Source organism: Lucilia sericata, unplaced genomic scaffold, assembly GCF_015586225.1.
Source record: "Lucilia sericata isolate MDLA Ls3-8-SP2 unplaced genomic scaffold, ASM1558622v1 Contig000399F_arrow, whole genome shotgun sequence".
In the NCBI taxonomy this organism is placed as follows: domain Eukaryota; kingdom Metazoa; phylum Arthropoda; class Insecta; order Diptera; family Calliphoridae; genus Lucilia; species Lucilia sericata.
In genome coordinates this window covers 292,755-307,500 of record NW_023994417.1, presented here as the reverse complement: position 1 = coordinate 307,500, position 14,746 = coordinate 292,755, and the positions used below count along the sequence as shown (strand labels likewise).

General features: G+C 30.6%; 4 protein-coding genes across 7 annotated transcripts in view; all 4 read left to right on the top strand.

Moving 5' to 3' along the window:
- The window catches only part of LOC119604498, a 36,235-nt gene extending 32,365 nt beyond the window's left edge, over nt 1–3,870 (top strand). For 3 of the 4 annotated variants that reach the window (XM_037957152.1, XM_037957151.1, XM_037957153.1), the window contains exons 3-5: nt 763–2,131; nt 2,330–2,521; nt 2,597–3,209. In XM_037957152.1, coding sequence (XP_037813080.1) covers nt 763–2,131; nt 2,330–2,521; nt 2,597–2,787 — 1,752 coding nt within the window. In that variant the 3' untranslated portion in view covers nt 2,788–3,209. Of the gene's footprint in view, nt 1–762; nt 2,132–2,329; nt 2,522–2,596 lie in introns of all 4 variants that reach the window. The other variant, XM_037957150.1, reaches the window with a different exon arrangement.
- A 1,907-nt stretch (nt 3,871–5,777) lies between these two features.
- LOC119604510 (monocarboxylate transporter 7) lies at nt 5,778–9,927 on the top strand. Its single transcript, XM_037957190.1, has 5 exons — nt 5,778–6,707; nt 6,770–7,798; nt 7,865–8,009; nt 9,444–9,564; nt 9,640–9,927. The coding sequence occupies exons 1-5, from the start codon at nt 6,630–6,632 to the stop codon at nt 9,869–9,871; spliced, it is 1,605 nt and encodes a 534-aa protein (XP_037813118.1). The 5' UTR covers nt 5,778–6,629; the 3' UTR covers nt 9,872–9,927.
- Nucleotides 9,928–11,473: 1,546 nt separating this feature from the next.
- LOC119604501 lies at nt 11,474–12,653 on the top strand. The gene is made up of 4 exons (XM_037957155.1): nt 11,474–11,747; nt 11,803–11,934; nt 12,006–12,119; nt 12,189–12,653. Exons 1-4 carry the CDS (start codon nt 11,583–11,585, stop codon nt 12,378–12,380), a joined length of 603 nt encoding a protein of 200 aa, XP_037813083.1. The 5' UTR covers nt 11,474–11,582; the 3' UTR covers nt 12,381–12,653.
- An 811-nt stretch (nt 12,654–13,464) lies between these two features.
- LOC119604507 lies at nt 13,465–14,571 on the top strand. Its single transcript, XM_037957187.1, has one exon. It carries the CDS (start codon nt 13,465–13,467, stop codon nt 14,569–14,571), a length of 1,107 nt encoding a protein of 368 aa, XP_037813115.1.
- The last annotated feature ends 175 nt before the right edge of the window (nt 14,572–14,746 follow it).

Sequence of the window (14,746 nt, the reverse complement as noted above, 5' to 3'; positions counted from 1 at the left end):
TAATTAAGTAGGATATCGAACGGGTATTATACAAACATCTTTAATGAAAATGAATTCAAATTCTAAAGTTTTTTATACATCAGAGTTGGACCGTTTGTATGGAGAAAAATAAGGTACTGATGTTCCTTCGGAAATGAAAGCTTGTCTTATTCTAAAATACCTTTTCCCAAAATTTTTGTCCTGGGATCAATATGGTGAACTGGATCAAAGGATAAAATGGAATGCACCTTATTGTTCCCCATACAAAATGGGTCCATCCTAATGTACATACGTATTTAAATTTTTACCCCTAATAATCTGAAAATATTTAACATTTTATCACTACCAATCACGGTTTATTAAATGTACTTTCCATATCAATATGTAGTTATAAAAATTTTACAATTTTGAATAATATTTTCTAATCGGTGGTTATATATACATATCGATAACAAATCAATCTTTATATATTTACCATTTTATTGTACCACCATTAAAATCATTCACACAAGAAACCCTTTATAATGTTGATCATAAATTTAATAAAAATTTATCCAATTGTTATTATAATTTTCCAATTTTTAATAATATTTTCTAATCGGGGGTTATACATACATTTATCGATAACAAATCAGTCTCTATATTTTTACCATTTTATTGTACTACCATTAAAATCAATGAGAACACATGAGAACCTTTATAATGTTGACCATAAATTTAATTAAAGTTTATCCAATTTGTCAAATCCACCAATAAATATATATTTTAATTGTTTTCTTTCAGTTGGCCACACGTTCAATAGAACCCTCGTTTGGTCTATTGTTCGGTGATTTATTACGTGATCTCAATGTGGGTACCACTGGTGCAGCTGTGATTATTAGTACCTTAGATGTATGTATGAATTTTTCGGGCCTTTTTGTGGGGCCCTTACTAAAGGAGTTCTCCTATCGCAAAGTAGCCATTGCCGGTTCACTGCTTTGCGCTCTGGGTTTGGCGTGTACAAGCCCGGCGGCGAGTATGGCCCATATAATTGGGACATATGGTGTTTTAAATGGCATTGGTGTGGGTTTAGCAACTTCTGCGGCGTTTGTGGCATTAAATCATTATTTTAAATATAAACGTGGTCAGGCTGTGGGATTATCGATGGCCGGTACCGCATTGGGTATGTTGATTATGCCCCAGCTGGTAAGAGTTCTATTGGAAGCTTTTGGTTTTCGTGGAGCTGTATTATTATTAGCTGGCGTGGCCTTAAATGCCACCGTGGGTTCGGTGTTATTACAACCGGCCAAGTGGCATATGAAAGATGAAAAAATCGATGAAGAAATGATAGTCATCGCAGCTACAGCCCCACCAGAATTTAAGGTTATCCAAGAGGACGGCACCGAAGAAGATGCTCTACCCGAAATGAATACTTTGCTCTTCCACAAACACAATCATCAGCAGCAGCAAATGCGAAAGAATTTCTCCGAAATGAATATGAACACTATGGTGGGCTCCAGACTGGGCCTGCCCAAGAGACCAACATTTCCCCGCATTATGTCTTTGGCTGGTGTACAATCGGCTGCTAATGGTTATGCCTCAAATAGTGATGTTAATATGACTTTAAGAAATCGCAAACAATCGGTTACTTCCAACTTGTCTTATATGGATTTTACTGGTTCCATTTTACAAGTACACATGAATGTGGGTGATGATGAATTCGAACAAAATGATCGTGAGCTGAAGAGAGTTAGCACGGCGACGGGAGCTTTTGGTAATGCCCACCGTGATTCTTTTATTAAAATGAAACCGACCGAATTGGAAAAAGCCACCGAAATTGCAGCTGCTGAAAAACAAGCTGAAAAGAAACCTGGTTTTTGGACGAGATTTGCTGATCTTATGGATGTGGACTTGCTAAAAGACAAAATGTTCCTGAATATACTCTTCGGCTTATCGATATTTTATGTGGCCGAAATGAATTTCAAAATGGTGACACCATTCTTCTTTGCCAATTTGGGTTATAATAAAGCCGATGTGGCCTATTGTTTGTCCATTACCGCTATTACCGATATTGCTGCTCGTATTGTTTTGCCGCCCATATTCGACCGTACGAATATTAAAAAACGTACCGTGTTCTTGGTATCCATTATATTTGTGGCCATAACCAGATCAAGTAAGTAACTTTTGGAATGTTAACAAACATGAAGTCTTAAAGTTTTCAAAACCCTTTATTTTTTTAATGTTGTAAATATTTTTAAGAAAAAAAAATTAATTTCCATGTTGCAAGTTTTGTTGTTCTCTAAGATCTTTGGACTCTATGTTTTAAATGCATGCATTTACTTTATCTTAATCAATTTTTTATTCTTTCAAGTTATGGCCGAACAAACAGAATGGAGTCAACTAATGATTTGGCTGTCAATCTGTGGTTTCTTCAGAGGTTCAGCACTCAGTAATTTTACACTTACAGTTTCTGAGTACTGTTCTCTGGAGAAATTACCTTCAGCCTTCGGTTGGCATTTAGTAGGTAAAGCTGTATTCGTTATATGTTTTGGTCCCCTAATCGGTAAGTAGTCAACTCATAACTCTATTTAATGTGCAAAAAACTTATTTGTTTTTCTTTTCTGTTATAATATATTAGGACTCATACGTGATCTTACCAATAGTTATCCCATTTGTATTCATGCTCAAAGTGTTTGTATTCTCTTGTGTGGTGTGGCCTGGACCATCGAATATTTCATTGAATACATGCAACTGAGAAAGTCGAAAAAAGCAGCAGCAGCTGAAGCTGCAACAGATAATAATGCTCCCGATATAAGTTACAAACAATAGTAGCTTTCGTTATTAAATTAAAACTTTTTTTTTAATAAATAATAAAGTATATTAGACCAATTTCTAATTTTTATACAAATATTTATAACTATACATATGTACATTCAAATACAATAATACATTTACAATACATATAATTTATATATACCTAATGTATCTATAATATGTAACAAAAATATATTGAAAAAATGACATATACTTAAATTTTGAAAAGGCAAATTATCTATATATTTATTTTCGATATCTTTAAAATTGAATTATTTTGTATACACTTGTATTTGTATTTATGTTTTGTACTTTTATGTTTAATAAGAAAATATCATAAGAAATTTACAAAAAAACAAATTAAAACGAACTTATATGTGATAGTTCAAAATTTTAATTAATTTAAGTTTAGTGAATATGAATATTTATATAACATTTACAACAAAAACCCAACATTATATATTAAACTAACTGTAACAAGTTTTTATTATGATATTAAGTAAAATTGTAATGTTTACTTATTATTATCCTGAATGTCACTAGAAATCGGTGACCAGTCTGAATATTTATGTTAATGTTTGTTTAACATTCACATTTAATAACGATAAAAATACAAAATTTTTCGATATTTTATTATTTTCTTTATATTAATTATTATTATTTAATTAAAAAAAAAAACATTTGCCAGTACTTGTACTTATATAAACAAAAAACTTACTTTAGTATTTCGGACATAAATCCTTATATTTAGTTGTTTAATTAACATTTAATTTTAATATAAGCTAGAGTTTAATACTTTTTTTAAGGACTTACTAGGCTATAACTTAATAAATGTAAAAAAATATATGAAATTTTGGCCGGTTTATTTTAATACAAAACTAATAATACCATTTATTGAAATTTGGCAAATTATACGACAATATTTGTTATTACAAAAAGGCCTTAAACCGACAAATATACATATTAAACATATAAAAAGTGTCTTACATAATTTCGATGTACAATTGTTACTACAACTATTAGGTTTAAAAAAAAATAGTGTATATTTAACAAAACTAAAAATTGAAAAAAAATAAATACAAAAACAATTAAAAACAATCTTATGCATTACATTTAAAATTGGAAAATATGTTTAAAAATACCCAACAAAAACTTTAATTACCAAGTAAAGGTTTAAAATAAAGCCAATTCTGAACAATTTTTCCCCGGTAGTTTTAGTATGCTTAAGGTATAGGAAAGTGTACAAACTACCAGAGGGCTTATTATTCTGAATTGACATACTAGTTAAATTTTAAGACATACTAGTTAATTAGTTAGTTAGTCAGTCAGTCAGTCAGTCAGTCAGTTAGTTAGTTAGTTAGTTAGTTAGTTAGTTAGTTAGTTAGTTTGTTAGTTAGTTAGTTAATTAGTTAGTTAGTTAGTTAGTTAGTTAGTTAGTTAGTTAGTTAGTTAGTTAGTTAGTTAGTTAGTTAGTTAGTTAGTTAGTTAGTTAGTTAGTTAGTTAGTTAGTTAGTTAGTTAGTTAGTTAGTTAGTTAGTTAGTTAGTTAGTTAGTTAGTTAGTTAGTTAGTTAGTTAGTTAGTTAGTTAGTTAGTTAGTTAGTTAGTTAGTTAGTTAGTTAGTTAGTTAGTTAGTTAGTTAGTTAGTTAGTTAGTTAGTTAGTTAGTTAGTTAGTTAGTTAGTTAGTTAGTTAGTTAGTTAGTTAGTTAGTTAGTTAGTTAGTTAGTTAGTTAGTTAGTTAGTTAGTTAGTTAGTTAGTTAGTTAGTTAGTTAGTTAGTTAGTAGTTAGTTAGTTAGTAGTTAGTTAGTTAGTTAGTTAGTTAGTTAGTTAGTTAGTTAGTTAGTTAGTTAGTTAGTTAGTTAGTTAGTTAGTTAGTTAGTTAGTTAGTTAGTTAGTTAGTTAGTTAGTTAGTTAGTTAGTTAGTAGTTAGTTAGTTAGTTAGTTAGTTAGTTAGTTAGTTAGTTAGTTAGTTAGTTAGTTAGTTAGTTAGTTAGTAGTTAGTTAGTTAGTTAGTAGTTAGTTAGTTAGTTAGTTAGTTAGTAGTTAGTTAGTTAGTTAGTTAGTTAGTTAGTTAGTTAGTAGTTAGTTAGTTAGTTAGTTAGTTAGTTAGTTAGTTAGTTAGTTAGTTAGTTAGTTAGTTAGTTAGTTAGTTAGTTAGTTAGTTAGTTAGTTAGTTAGTTAGTTAGTAGTTAGTTAGTTAGTTAGTTAGTTAGTTAGTTAGTTAGTTAGTTAGTTAGTTAGTTAGTTAGTAGTTAGTTAGTTAGTTAGTTAGTTAGTTAGTTAGTTAGTTAGTTAGTTAGTTAGTTAGTTAGTTAGTTAGTTAGTTAGTTAGTTAGTTAGTTAGTTAGTTAGTAGTTAGTTAGTTAGTTAGTTAGTTAGTTAGTTAGTTAGTTAGTTAGTTAGTTAGTTAGTTAGTTAGTTAGTTAGTTAGTTAGTTAGTTAGTTAGTTAGTTAGTTAGTTAGTTAGTTAGTTAGTTAGTTAGTTAGTTAGTTAGTTAGTTAGTTAGTTAGTTAGTTAGTTAGTTAGTTAGTTAGTTAGTTAGTTAGTTAGTTAGTTAGTTAGTTAGTTAGTTAGTTAGTTAGTTAGTTAGTTAGTTAGTTAGTTAGTTAGTTAGTTAGTAGTTAGTTAGTTAGTTAGTTAGTTAGTTAGTTAGTTAGTTAGTTAGTTAGTTAGTAGTTAGTTAGTTAGTTAGTTAGTTAGTTAGTTAGTTAGTTAGTTAGTTAGTAGTTAGTTAGTTAGTTAGTTAGTTAGTTAGTTAGTTAGTTAGTTAGTTAGTTAGTTAGTTAGTTAGTTAGTTAGTTAGTTAGTTAGTTAGTTAGTTAGTTAGTTAGTTAGTTAGTTAGTTAGTTAGTTAGTTAGTTAGTTAGTTAGTTAGTTAGTTAGTTAGTTAGTTAGTTAGTTAGTTAGTTAGTAGTTAGTTAGTTAGTTAGTTAGTTAGTTAGTTAGTTAGTTAGTTAGTTAGTTAGTTAGTTAGTAGTTAGTTAGTTAGTTAGTTAGTTAGTTAGTTAGTTAGTAGTTAGTTAGTTAGTTAGTTAGTTAGTTAGTTAGTAGTTATAGAGTTTGGTCAAAAAATTATCTGAATTCCTCTAGAGAAACATATAGCGAACATCACTCTAGTACTCCAAAAATTAGTATTAATGCCGTTACATTTACTCGGAACAATTGTCCAATCACAGGTCATACATCAATATGTCATATGATAAGGCCTATTCGAAAACTTTTACAAATTTTTGTAAGTTTTTATATGAGTATGGGATTCCTTTTATTTCATAATAAAATTATGTATATGCCATTTACTCAAAGTCCTGTGATAAAATAAATTTAATAGGTTGCGCACTAGTATATAATTGTTATAGTATTGTAGTCATAAAATTATAAACCCCCTATAGCAAAGATACAAGCCTCCACAGACAAACAGCAAAACAAATACAATATTTTTATCTAACACAAATAATAACACTTGTTATTCAAAACACCTAAAGCCCGAAATTGTTTTAATTACATCCTTTACTTAAATTTATTTGAACAAGTTAAATGATGAAATGAAATCACTCCTAATAAGTAGATAATAAAAAACTAATTTGACTAACTACTTACAATTTCCTGCGACTGATTAAACTGACGATATCAAATCAGTTGTACTATAAAAGTGTCTACGTAGATCAGTCTATATCAGGTGTAATATAACCCTTATCTTTGTTATCTTTTGGCACCCAGTTAACAAATAATAAGATGCTGCTACCTAACACTATCTATATAAAACTAAAATTGGTCCAATTTAAAAAACTTTCAAATCTACACAATCATTTGATATTTGAAAGTTGTTGGAGAAACGTTGCATTTAAAATAAAAAGAAATGAAAACAAAAACTCGCTTAGAACCACCGGATGGAGGCTGGGGTATTTTGGTGTGCATAGGCATGGCCATGCCATTTGTATGTATTCAAATTTAATAAATTTCGAAAATAGTTGAAATTTCTATAATATAAACTTACAGATTAGCGGCTTGGCAGCTTTGCCTTCGTTTGGTTTGGTTTTTGGAGATTTCCTGAAAAGTATCGGAGCCGAGACAAGTGCAATTGGTTTTATAACTAGTGCTTTCTTCTGTGCATTTAGTTTTGCCGGTCTGTTTTCGGGGTCTTTATTTAATCGTTTTGGTTTACGAACGGTAGGTTTATTAGGTGGCACCCTGTATTTTGTAGGCTCTCTACTGCAGATATTCGTAACATCTACTATTACCCTGTTATTGGCTTTTAGTCTTATACAGGGCACAGGCTTTGGCCTAATGGTACCCACTTCTTATACCACTTTTAATAATTATTTTGTTAAAAAACGTATTATGTGGATGAGTTTTGCTCAATCATTGATTGGTGTTGGTTCCATGTTTTATCCGGTATTAATGCAAAAACTTTTAGAAGCCTATGGTTTTAGAGGTTGTCTAATGGTTTTGGCTGCCATAAATTCGCATGCTGTTTTGGGTATGTTGTTAATGCAACCAGTGGAATGGCATATGCGTAAAGTACAGGTGGAAGATGAAGAAATTCAGGAAATTGATAATACTTTAGAGCTGGCAAGAGTTACTCCAAAAGAGCAAGTAGAGCAAATATCGAATACTAATGACTGCCGTGAAGAAGACTCAAATCATCTTTCACCTCTCATGTACAACCGTAAAAGTTCTCAAAAATTATCACGTGAAATGTTGGAGAAAATTTCCAGTCGTTGTTCGAGTATAACAAGTTTGGGTAACTGGACTGGTCCCATAGTGGTTTCGGACGCTTCACCGGAAATGTCAAATGTTTTGGGTTCACGCAGACCTTCTACCATAGTTTCAGCTGTTAATTCTCTGCCATGTGATAAAGAAGAGAAACGCTCAATATGCCAAATTATAGTGGACTTTTTAGATCTGACACTTTTAAAGAAACCCATCTATGTTAATATAGTTTTAGGTATATCTTTTGCTTTATATTCGGATATTGCATTCTTTACTTTGCAACCTTTGTATATGTTCGAATTGGGTTTTAATAAGGTGGGTGTTTATAAAAATTCCTATAATATTGTTTGGATATCTGAAAGGTTGCTTATTTTTTTTTAGCCCGATACTGCCAGTGTTATAGCAATTGGTGCTGCAGCTGATTTAGGTTCTCGTATATTTTTAGCCTTTTTAGCGGTCTTCGTACAAATGCCTTCCAGATACATCTATCTAGCTGGTTCATTTTTTACTGTTATATCAAGATTTGGTAAGTTTTTATGAAATTAATGAAATCTTAATTTGTCTAATTAACTAATAACAATAAATTTTATCAAAAATTACATTATAAATCTCATTGAATTAGAATTATTTTTGAGTAGTTTTAACCTACGTTTGACCATCCGTCATAATCTTAAAATCAAATTTAATTACACTGTTAAAAGCTGTTGTTGACGGACCTAAAAATTGTAATGAATTACTGAAATCAATTTCATTATTTTTATGTCGACACTTTAATAAATCGACAAAGTTAATCGACACATTAATAAAAAAGGTAATTTTTAATAAATTTTTATTAAAGAAACAGTACGATAGTGAAACTTTTAGGATAATATGTTTAATTATACCCTACACCACTTTAGTGGGGAGGGTATATTGGATTTGTGCTGATGTTTGTAACATATAAAAATATTCGTCCTAGACCCACCAATCGGCAATCGGCTTAGAATCGTTTTCTGAGTCGATTAAGCTATGTCCGTCCGTCCGTCTGGCTGGCTGTCCATGTAAACCTTGTGCGCAAGCTACAGGTCGCAATTTTCAAGATAATTGGATGAAATTTGGCACGGTCCATTATTTCACCTAGCCCCCATAGAACAGAACCCCCCGAAAAGGGCTTCTGAGCTCATAATTATGTTAAATATACAGATATATCGATAAAATACGGCATAACTAAGTTTTATAGAAGTCTTGATAACCCTGCCAAATTTCATAAAGATCGGGCCCCATTTGACCCTAGCTCCCATACAAAGTCCCCTTCAGAAAATTACTTGAATGTCCCAAATTAACTTATAAACACAAATATCGCGATGAAATTCAGCACAATAAAATATTATGTAAATATAAATATATTCACAAAATTTTATCGGGCTTGGTCCATATTTGCCCCTAGCCCCCATATAACGCCTCTTTCTTTAGTTTTTCATCCATAAATTGCTTAAATGTATCGGAACAAGGGAATATTGAAGATAAATGCGATATTATGAAAAATAAATCACATTTAATATTCATAACTGGTGTAGGGTATCATATGGTCGGCCACGCCCGACTATACTTTCTTACTTGTTTTTTTCAATATGAAACCTCCGAACAAAAAATTAAATTAAGCGTCCTATTTGAAGGAAAATCTATAAAACTGAAATTTTAAACCTTGAACCATTTTGCAAGTAAACTAGTACAAATATTTTCAAATTTTTTGTAATACTGATATCTAAATAACAATCATAAAAACTAATCACTGCTATAAAAGCAATTCTACATTGTTTCTAAGACATTTTAGTCATCCATCTCATTATCTATAAAATTAAAATGTAAGTTTGTTACTTTGAGTTAAAAAAAAAATATAAATCATAATAAATATATCTTTTTAATCATAACTTCTTTGTTGTATTTGGACTTAATGCATTATTTTGCAAATTTTTTCTAGTTTTTCTAAATGCTTTCGATTTCAAAAGTATGTCAATTATAACGGCCGTAATGGGATTTTTACGTACTTGGATACATGTACCGTTACCATTAATTTTTGCTGAATATTTGCCAAAAGAAAGGTAAATAAATGTTTTTAAAGAATTTTGTGAAAACTATATAACATTAATATAAATTTATATTTTGTTTCATTTTAGATTTGCCAGTGGCTATGGTCTTTTTATGTTTCTACAGGGTAATATTATGTTTGCCATTGGTCCCGTGGTAGGGTATTTACGTGATAAAACCCAGGATTATATATTAACATTTCATTGTCTGAACTTTTTCATGGGCTTGTGTGCATTTCCCTGGATTTTAGAAATTATTTATGTTAAATTTCGCAGACGTACTAAAATTAATGCCACTGTAGTAGAGTCATCAGCAATTTAAATTAAGAAAGAAACATAATGATAAATACATATTTTTGTAATAACATTTTAAATAAATTGTTATTGAGCCTTTTGATAATAAAATCATTTTCTGAAAAATGGACCGTTTTCAATAGTTATTGTATCAAAAAGAGTATCTGTCAATTTACCTTGAAAATTGCAGCCTATTGCGTGCGCACAAGATTTACATGGACACACAAATGGACGGACATACATAGCTTAATCGATTCAGAAAGATGGGTGTAGGACAACTATTTTTGGTTGTTATGAACATCAGCACAATATATCTCAGTTCTTTACATGAACTCCCCAGCAAAAAATAATTGATGTCATACTTTACAAACTACATCTTAATCACATCTTAAAATGCGATTACATATTTTTCACTTTTATAAACCAAATATTTCCTTACAAATGTAACCCCAGTTAAAAGTGAGGAAAGATATGTGGAAAAGTCATTACAAATAACATATTTGAAGTACATCAAGATTTGGTGAAAGAGTAGTGAAATTTACATAAGCGTGTCATTAAGAGAATGTGTTTTATTTTTGACATCCAAATATCGGATTTTTACTGCTTCTAAAAATAAGATTAGATGTAGTTCAAAGTTGCCAAAAATGAACAACATCCCTCCAATGACACGCAAATGTAAAATTCATAGGTTTTACACCCGAATTTGAAGCACTTCGGGTTACTAGTTGTGATGAAAATTCTACATCTTTTTCCACACTTTTTTTGCTGGGTCCTGCCATGTCGGCCTCATTTCACGTTGGTAATTTTAATCCTCCGCGTGAGCTTCTTTGACGACGCAGGTGTCAATTTTCGTATCGGTCCATGTACAAGCACTTTGCTTGAGCTATCTAATCACTGACCATTGCTACCCCGTTGCTTAACTTCCGATATGCAATAACAAGCACTTCCGTTAACAACCACGCAGATTGGAAGCCCTCTGTTGAATCGTCAACAGCATCTAGAGGCGTATTCGGTAGATCGAAACACAAATCCATCAAATAAGCTTTGGCAAGCATCAAATAAGTACTTTCTTGTTACTCACAGAGAACACACCGTGGTAAACCTGGTATGAACAGATTTTTACATGAAAATACCTGGACAAGGAAGGAAAATTCAATGATATCACTTGTATAAGATGCATTTCATCCATCACCATTCAACCCAAAATACTTCTCATTTATTCCAATGACACACGCACTCTAGGTATACGGGCGCAGGAAGACCCGTATCATATACTTCTAACACCAACTTATTTCCAACGCTTAGTCCCACAGTCATGCCTCTGTGGGGTATATATACATATCTTGTCTCGGCAACAGCACCGAATTTAACCGGATTATAAACTTAACTATGCATCAGTCTTTTAACCAACATTGTAACCTCTCCACAATCAGCCCGTAAGGAATATATACGTTTCTGTGTCGAACTCAACGAAACTTGCTGGTTTCAGTAAAATTCAATTCAAAATTAAATGCAACAAATTCAATTTGAAATGGTAGTTAATATGTAACTGTTATATACTACCTTTTTATACTACTCTGCTGTGTTTTCATTTTACACCGCAACTGTTATACACAAATAAAAAAAAAACGTTTTGACAGCTAAACGAAAAATTATACAAATGTCAACAAATCAATTTTTTTTTATTACTGAAAATTAGTGAAAATATTGGCTGTTTTAATAAATTCTACAAAAACTAAATGGTTTTTCAACAAATAAAAGTGCTCATATTGAGCATAGTGGGTTTATTGCGTCGAGCATTATGTTGTTTTTCTCGCAAACGCAAGCCAAGTTATTCGGAACCCATGACCAATGTTGTGGTACAATCAAATTTGTCGTCGTCGCCAAGAATCACAAAATCAATGGTAAGTTTTTTTTAGAATACAGAGGATATATATTTATGTGTGCATTTATAATTAGGCCACTGAAAGAGACTGGAACTCTTGGGATGATAGTCCACGCACAGTTGAAGAACATATTGAACAATACCGTCAACAAATTGCCAAACCTCCTACACCGCAAACTGAGGAAAAAGAACCAGATTTCTTTAAAGTATGTTATTAACATTATTGGCTGATTTGATTGAAGTAAAACAATGTTAATCTTTTTTATATTAAATCTAGGAATTAACCCCCGTTATAAAACCTCAACTAAAGTATTACTTGGGGGATGATACCCAAACAAATACAAATTTCTCACGTCTGGAGGCCAAAACCGATGTGCCCATTACACTAAATGTAATAATAAATTTATATAAATGTATATAATATTTTGTTAAATAATTTAAAAAACTTTTTGCTTTATAGGCTGAATTAGAGGACTGGGTTGATGAAAATTCGGGTGATTGGGAGGAAATGGATACGGAACAGGCCAAACAATTGATACGTGAAAAACGTCGTGAAATGCGTAATATGCGACAAAAAGCTTCTAACAAATCACCTCAAATGACAAATCATTTACAGACCAGTGGTTTTTATAATACCGAAGTTACCTCCTAGTATTGGTATAATTTTTAGTTAAGTTTTATTGTTTTTTTTTTTTATACTTTTTGCATATTTTATTATAATTATTATAATATTACATATTATATTTGTTTTGCGGCAATGTGCTAAAGTTTATAAAATACGTATGTATTTTGATTTCATTTCTTTATACAATTTATTACTTTTGTTATTTTATGTACAGAAAATTAAGGAATTTAATTAATTTAAATAGTAGCAAAAATGGATTTGATATAAGTTCCAAAATAAATTATGTATTAGAAAAAAAAACTTTATTTCAATATACACAATTATATGTTTGCAAATGTTCATTGATTTCTTGGGCTTACTAGAAATATGAGTGGGAGGGCGTGGCAGTTTCAATTATGACTTGTACACTACTTAAACTATTAATTTAAATTTCTCTACATGATACCAAATGTGGTTTCTATTTTGAGTATTAGATCAGAGTTATTAAGAACCAATTTTTACCATTTTGGGAACTTTTATTTTTGACTATCTACCGATTATTAGGGAATATTAAACATTCTAAAAATGATGTTGTGAACTACTCAACTAGACCTTGGACTTTCAGATGATATAACAGATTTTATAAATATGGGTGTCATCGCGCTGACATAAGGTCTCATATATGGCTAAAAAACAATATAACATGATTGATCAATTCTGAGTTCAGAATCCTTTTTTCTGGTTTTTAACGTTTTCCGTTTGAAAATCTCCAGATATTAGCTTATAACTTTCAATAAATGATCATGTATTATTTAAAGTTTCCAGGAAATAGTAAGACAATAATAAGATTATATTGAAATAACTTTTTCTGCTATACATATTTGTACACATAAAATATTGGTCACTAATGTTAATGACCAAATCAATCATTCACTGAACATTTTGTTTAACTTAAATTTCCGCTTACACTATAATTTACCTATTATCTATTCATAACTGTAAATACGAAATCTGTGGTTAAGCAAAATTATAACAATGACAAATTTTAATGCTTCACTTAACAGTGGAATAAGTTGACAACGCTATAAATGCATTGGAATCGGTGAATGAGGTTAGTAGTTAAGAAACAACGATGACAACCAAAGGATTAATATTATTAACAGTTCTTTGTTATATAAATTTGTCTTATACAAGACCACAGCAACAACAAGAATCTTTGAAAAGTTTTTGGAATACAGCAAGACCAGGAGAACTCTTAAGATCCTTGGATACTATAACTTCCAGCACACAATATTTTACACAACCAGTAGTTGAGCACCTAGCAGATAAACATGAACCACAGAAAGTGCAATTGTTAAGAAAAAGTGATGATGGCACTGCAGAAAATTTAAAGGATAACGAAGAAAACATAACACTTAACTCCGATAAAATTTTATTACAAAGAAGAATTGGCGAGGGATCGGAAGAAAGTTTGGAGGAGAAGTCGCCCTATGATTACGATAAAGCATATGAAGAATTTGTAAAAAAATATTTTGATGATTCAGTAACAGATGCCCTCTCAGCTAGTGAAAGCTCAGAAAATTCGCATAATGAACAGCTTGATGCTGAGGCTTATAGTGGCGAAGAGGAGTTAGAATCTAGTGAGACGCTCGAACCTGTCATTGAAGCCAGCCGAAAATCGTCTAAAACAGAAAAATGTAAAAAAGTTTTGCGTGGCCAACAAAATTGTTTGATTTGTAAAAATCTGCGCAATGGTGAGAACACCGAAAGTTGTTCGTACAATAGAGAAACTAAACCGCAAAGTTATGGGTTTGAAAAACAACAAAAGTTTCGCAAATATAGGGCCACACCAAAAACTAGTGAAAATAAAGACACAATAGAACAAAATTCTGGTGAAAAGGTTTCAAAAGCGGATAACAACAAAGCCAATATTACTTCCTCCTGTACTATAAACAAAATCAAAAATAAAGTATGTTACCATTGTGAAACAGTTAAAGGCAAAAAAACAACAAAATGTTATAAAGAAGAGACACCCATTGAAGGTAATAGCAATGAACGTACAAGAGACAATAAGAAAAATGTACAAAAAACTCAACAAAGAATCTATAAAAGAACACTTTCCTATAGCTATGAAAATACTCCTCACACAGCGGGTATGAGTAATAATACACATGTTTTGGATAAGCCTTTAATACAGAAACATTTTCTCCTTAAAGAGCTTAATAAAAATGAAAGATAAATTCCCTTATTTTTTTTTTGTCTCGAAAATGTTTTATGCATTTTTATTAATCATAATGTTTTATATATTTTATACACAATGTAGATACAGATACTTATTAATTTGTTTTAAACTTATTAAAAAGAAAATAAAAGTTAAATAAAATAATAATCATTAAAACTTAAATTAGTTTTAC

Excerpts from the sequence above, each read along its gene's own strand:
- LOC119604510 (XM_037957190.1), top strand. The coding sequence starts at position 6,630 with ATGAAAACAAAAACTCGCTTAGAACCACCGGATGGAGGCTGGGGTATT. Across the intron at positions 7,799-7,864 it reads TCGAATTGGGTTTTAATAAG|CCCGATACTGCCAGTGTTAT; the intron begins GTGGGTGTTTAT and ends ATTTTTTTTTAG. Across the intron at positions 8,010-9,443 it reads TACTGTTATATCAAGATTTG|TTTTTCTAAATGCTTTCGAT; the intron begins GTAAGTTTTTAT and ends AATTTTTTCTAG.
- LOC119604501 (XM_037957155.1), top strand. The coding sequence starts at position 11,583 with ATGGTTTTTCAACAAATAAAAGTGCTCATATTGAGCATAGTGGGTTTA. Across the intron at positions 11,748-11,802 it reads CAAGAATCACAAAATCAATG|GCCACTGAAAGAGACTGGAA; the intron begins GTAAGTTTTTTT and ends ATTTATAATTAG. Across the intron at positions 11,935-12,005 it reads AAGAACCAGATTTCTTTAAA|GAATTAACCCCCGTTATAAA; the intron begins GTATGTTATTAA and ends TATTAAATCTAG.
- LOC119604507 (XM_037957187.1), top strand. The coding sequence starts at position 13,465 with ATGACAACCAAAGGATTAATATTATTAACAGTTCTTTGTTATATAAAT.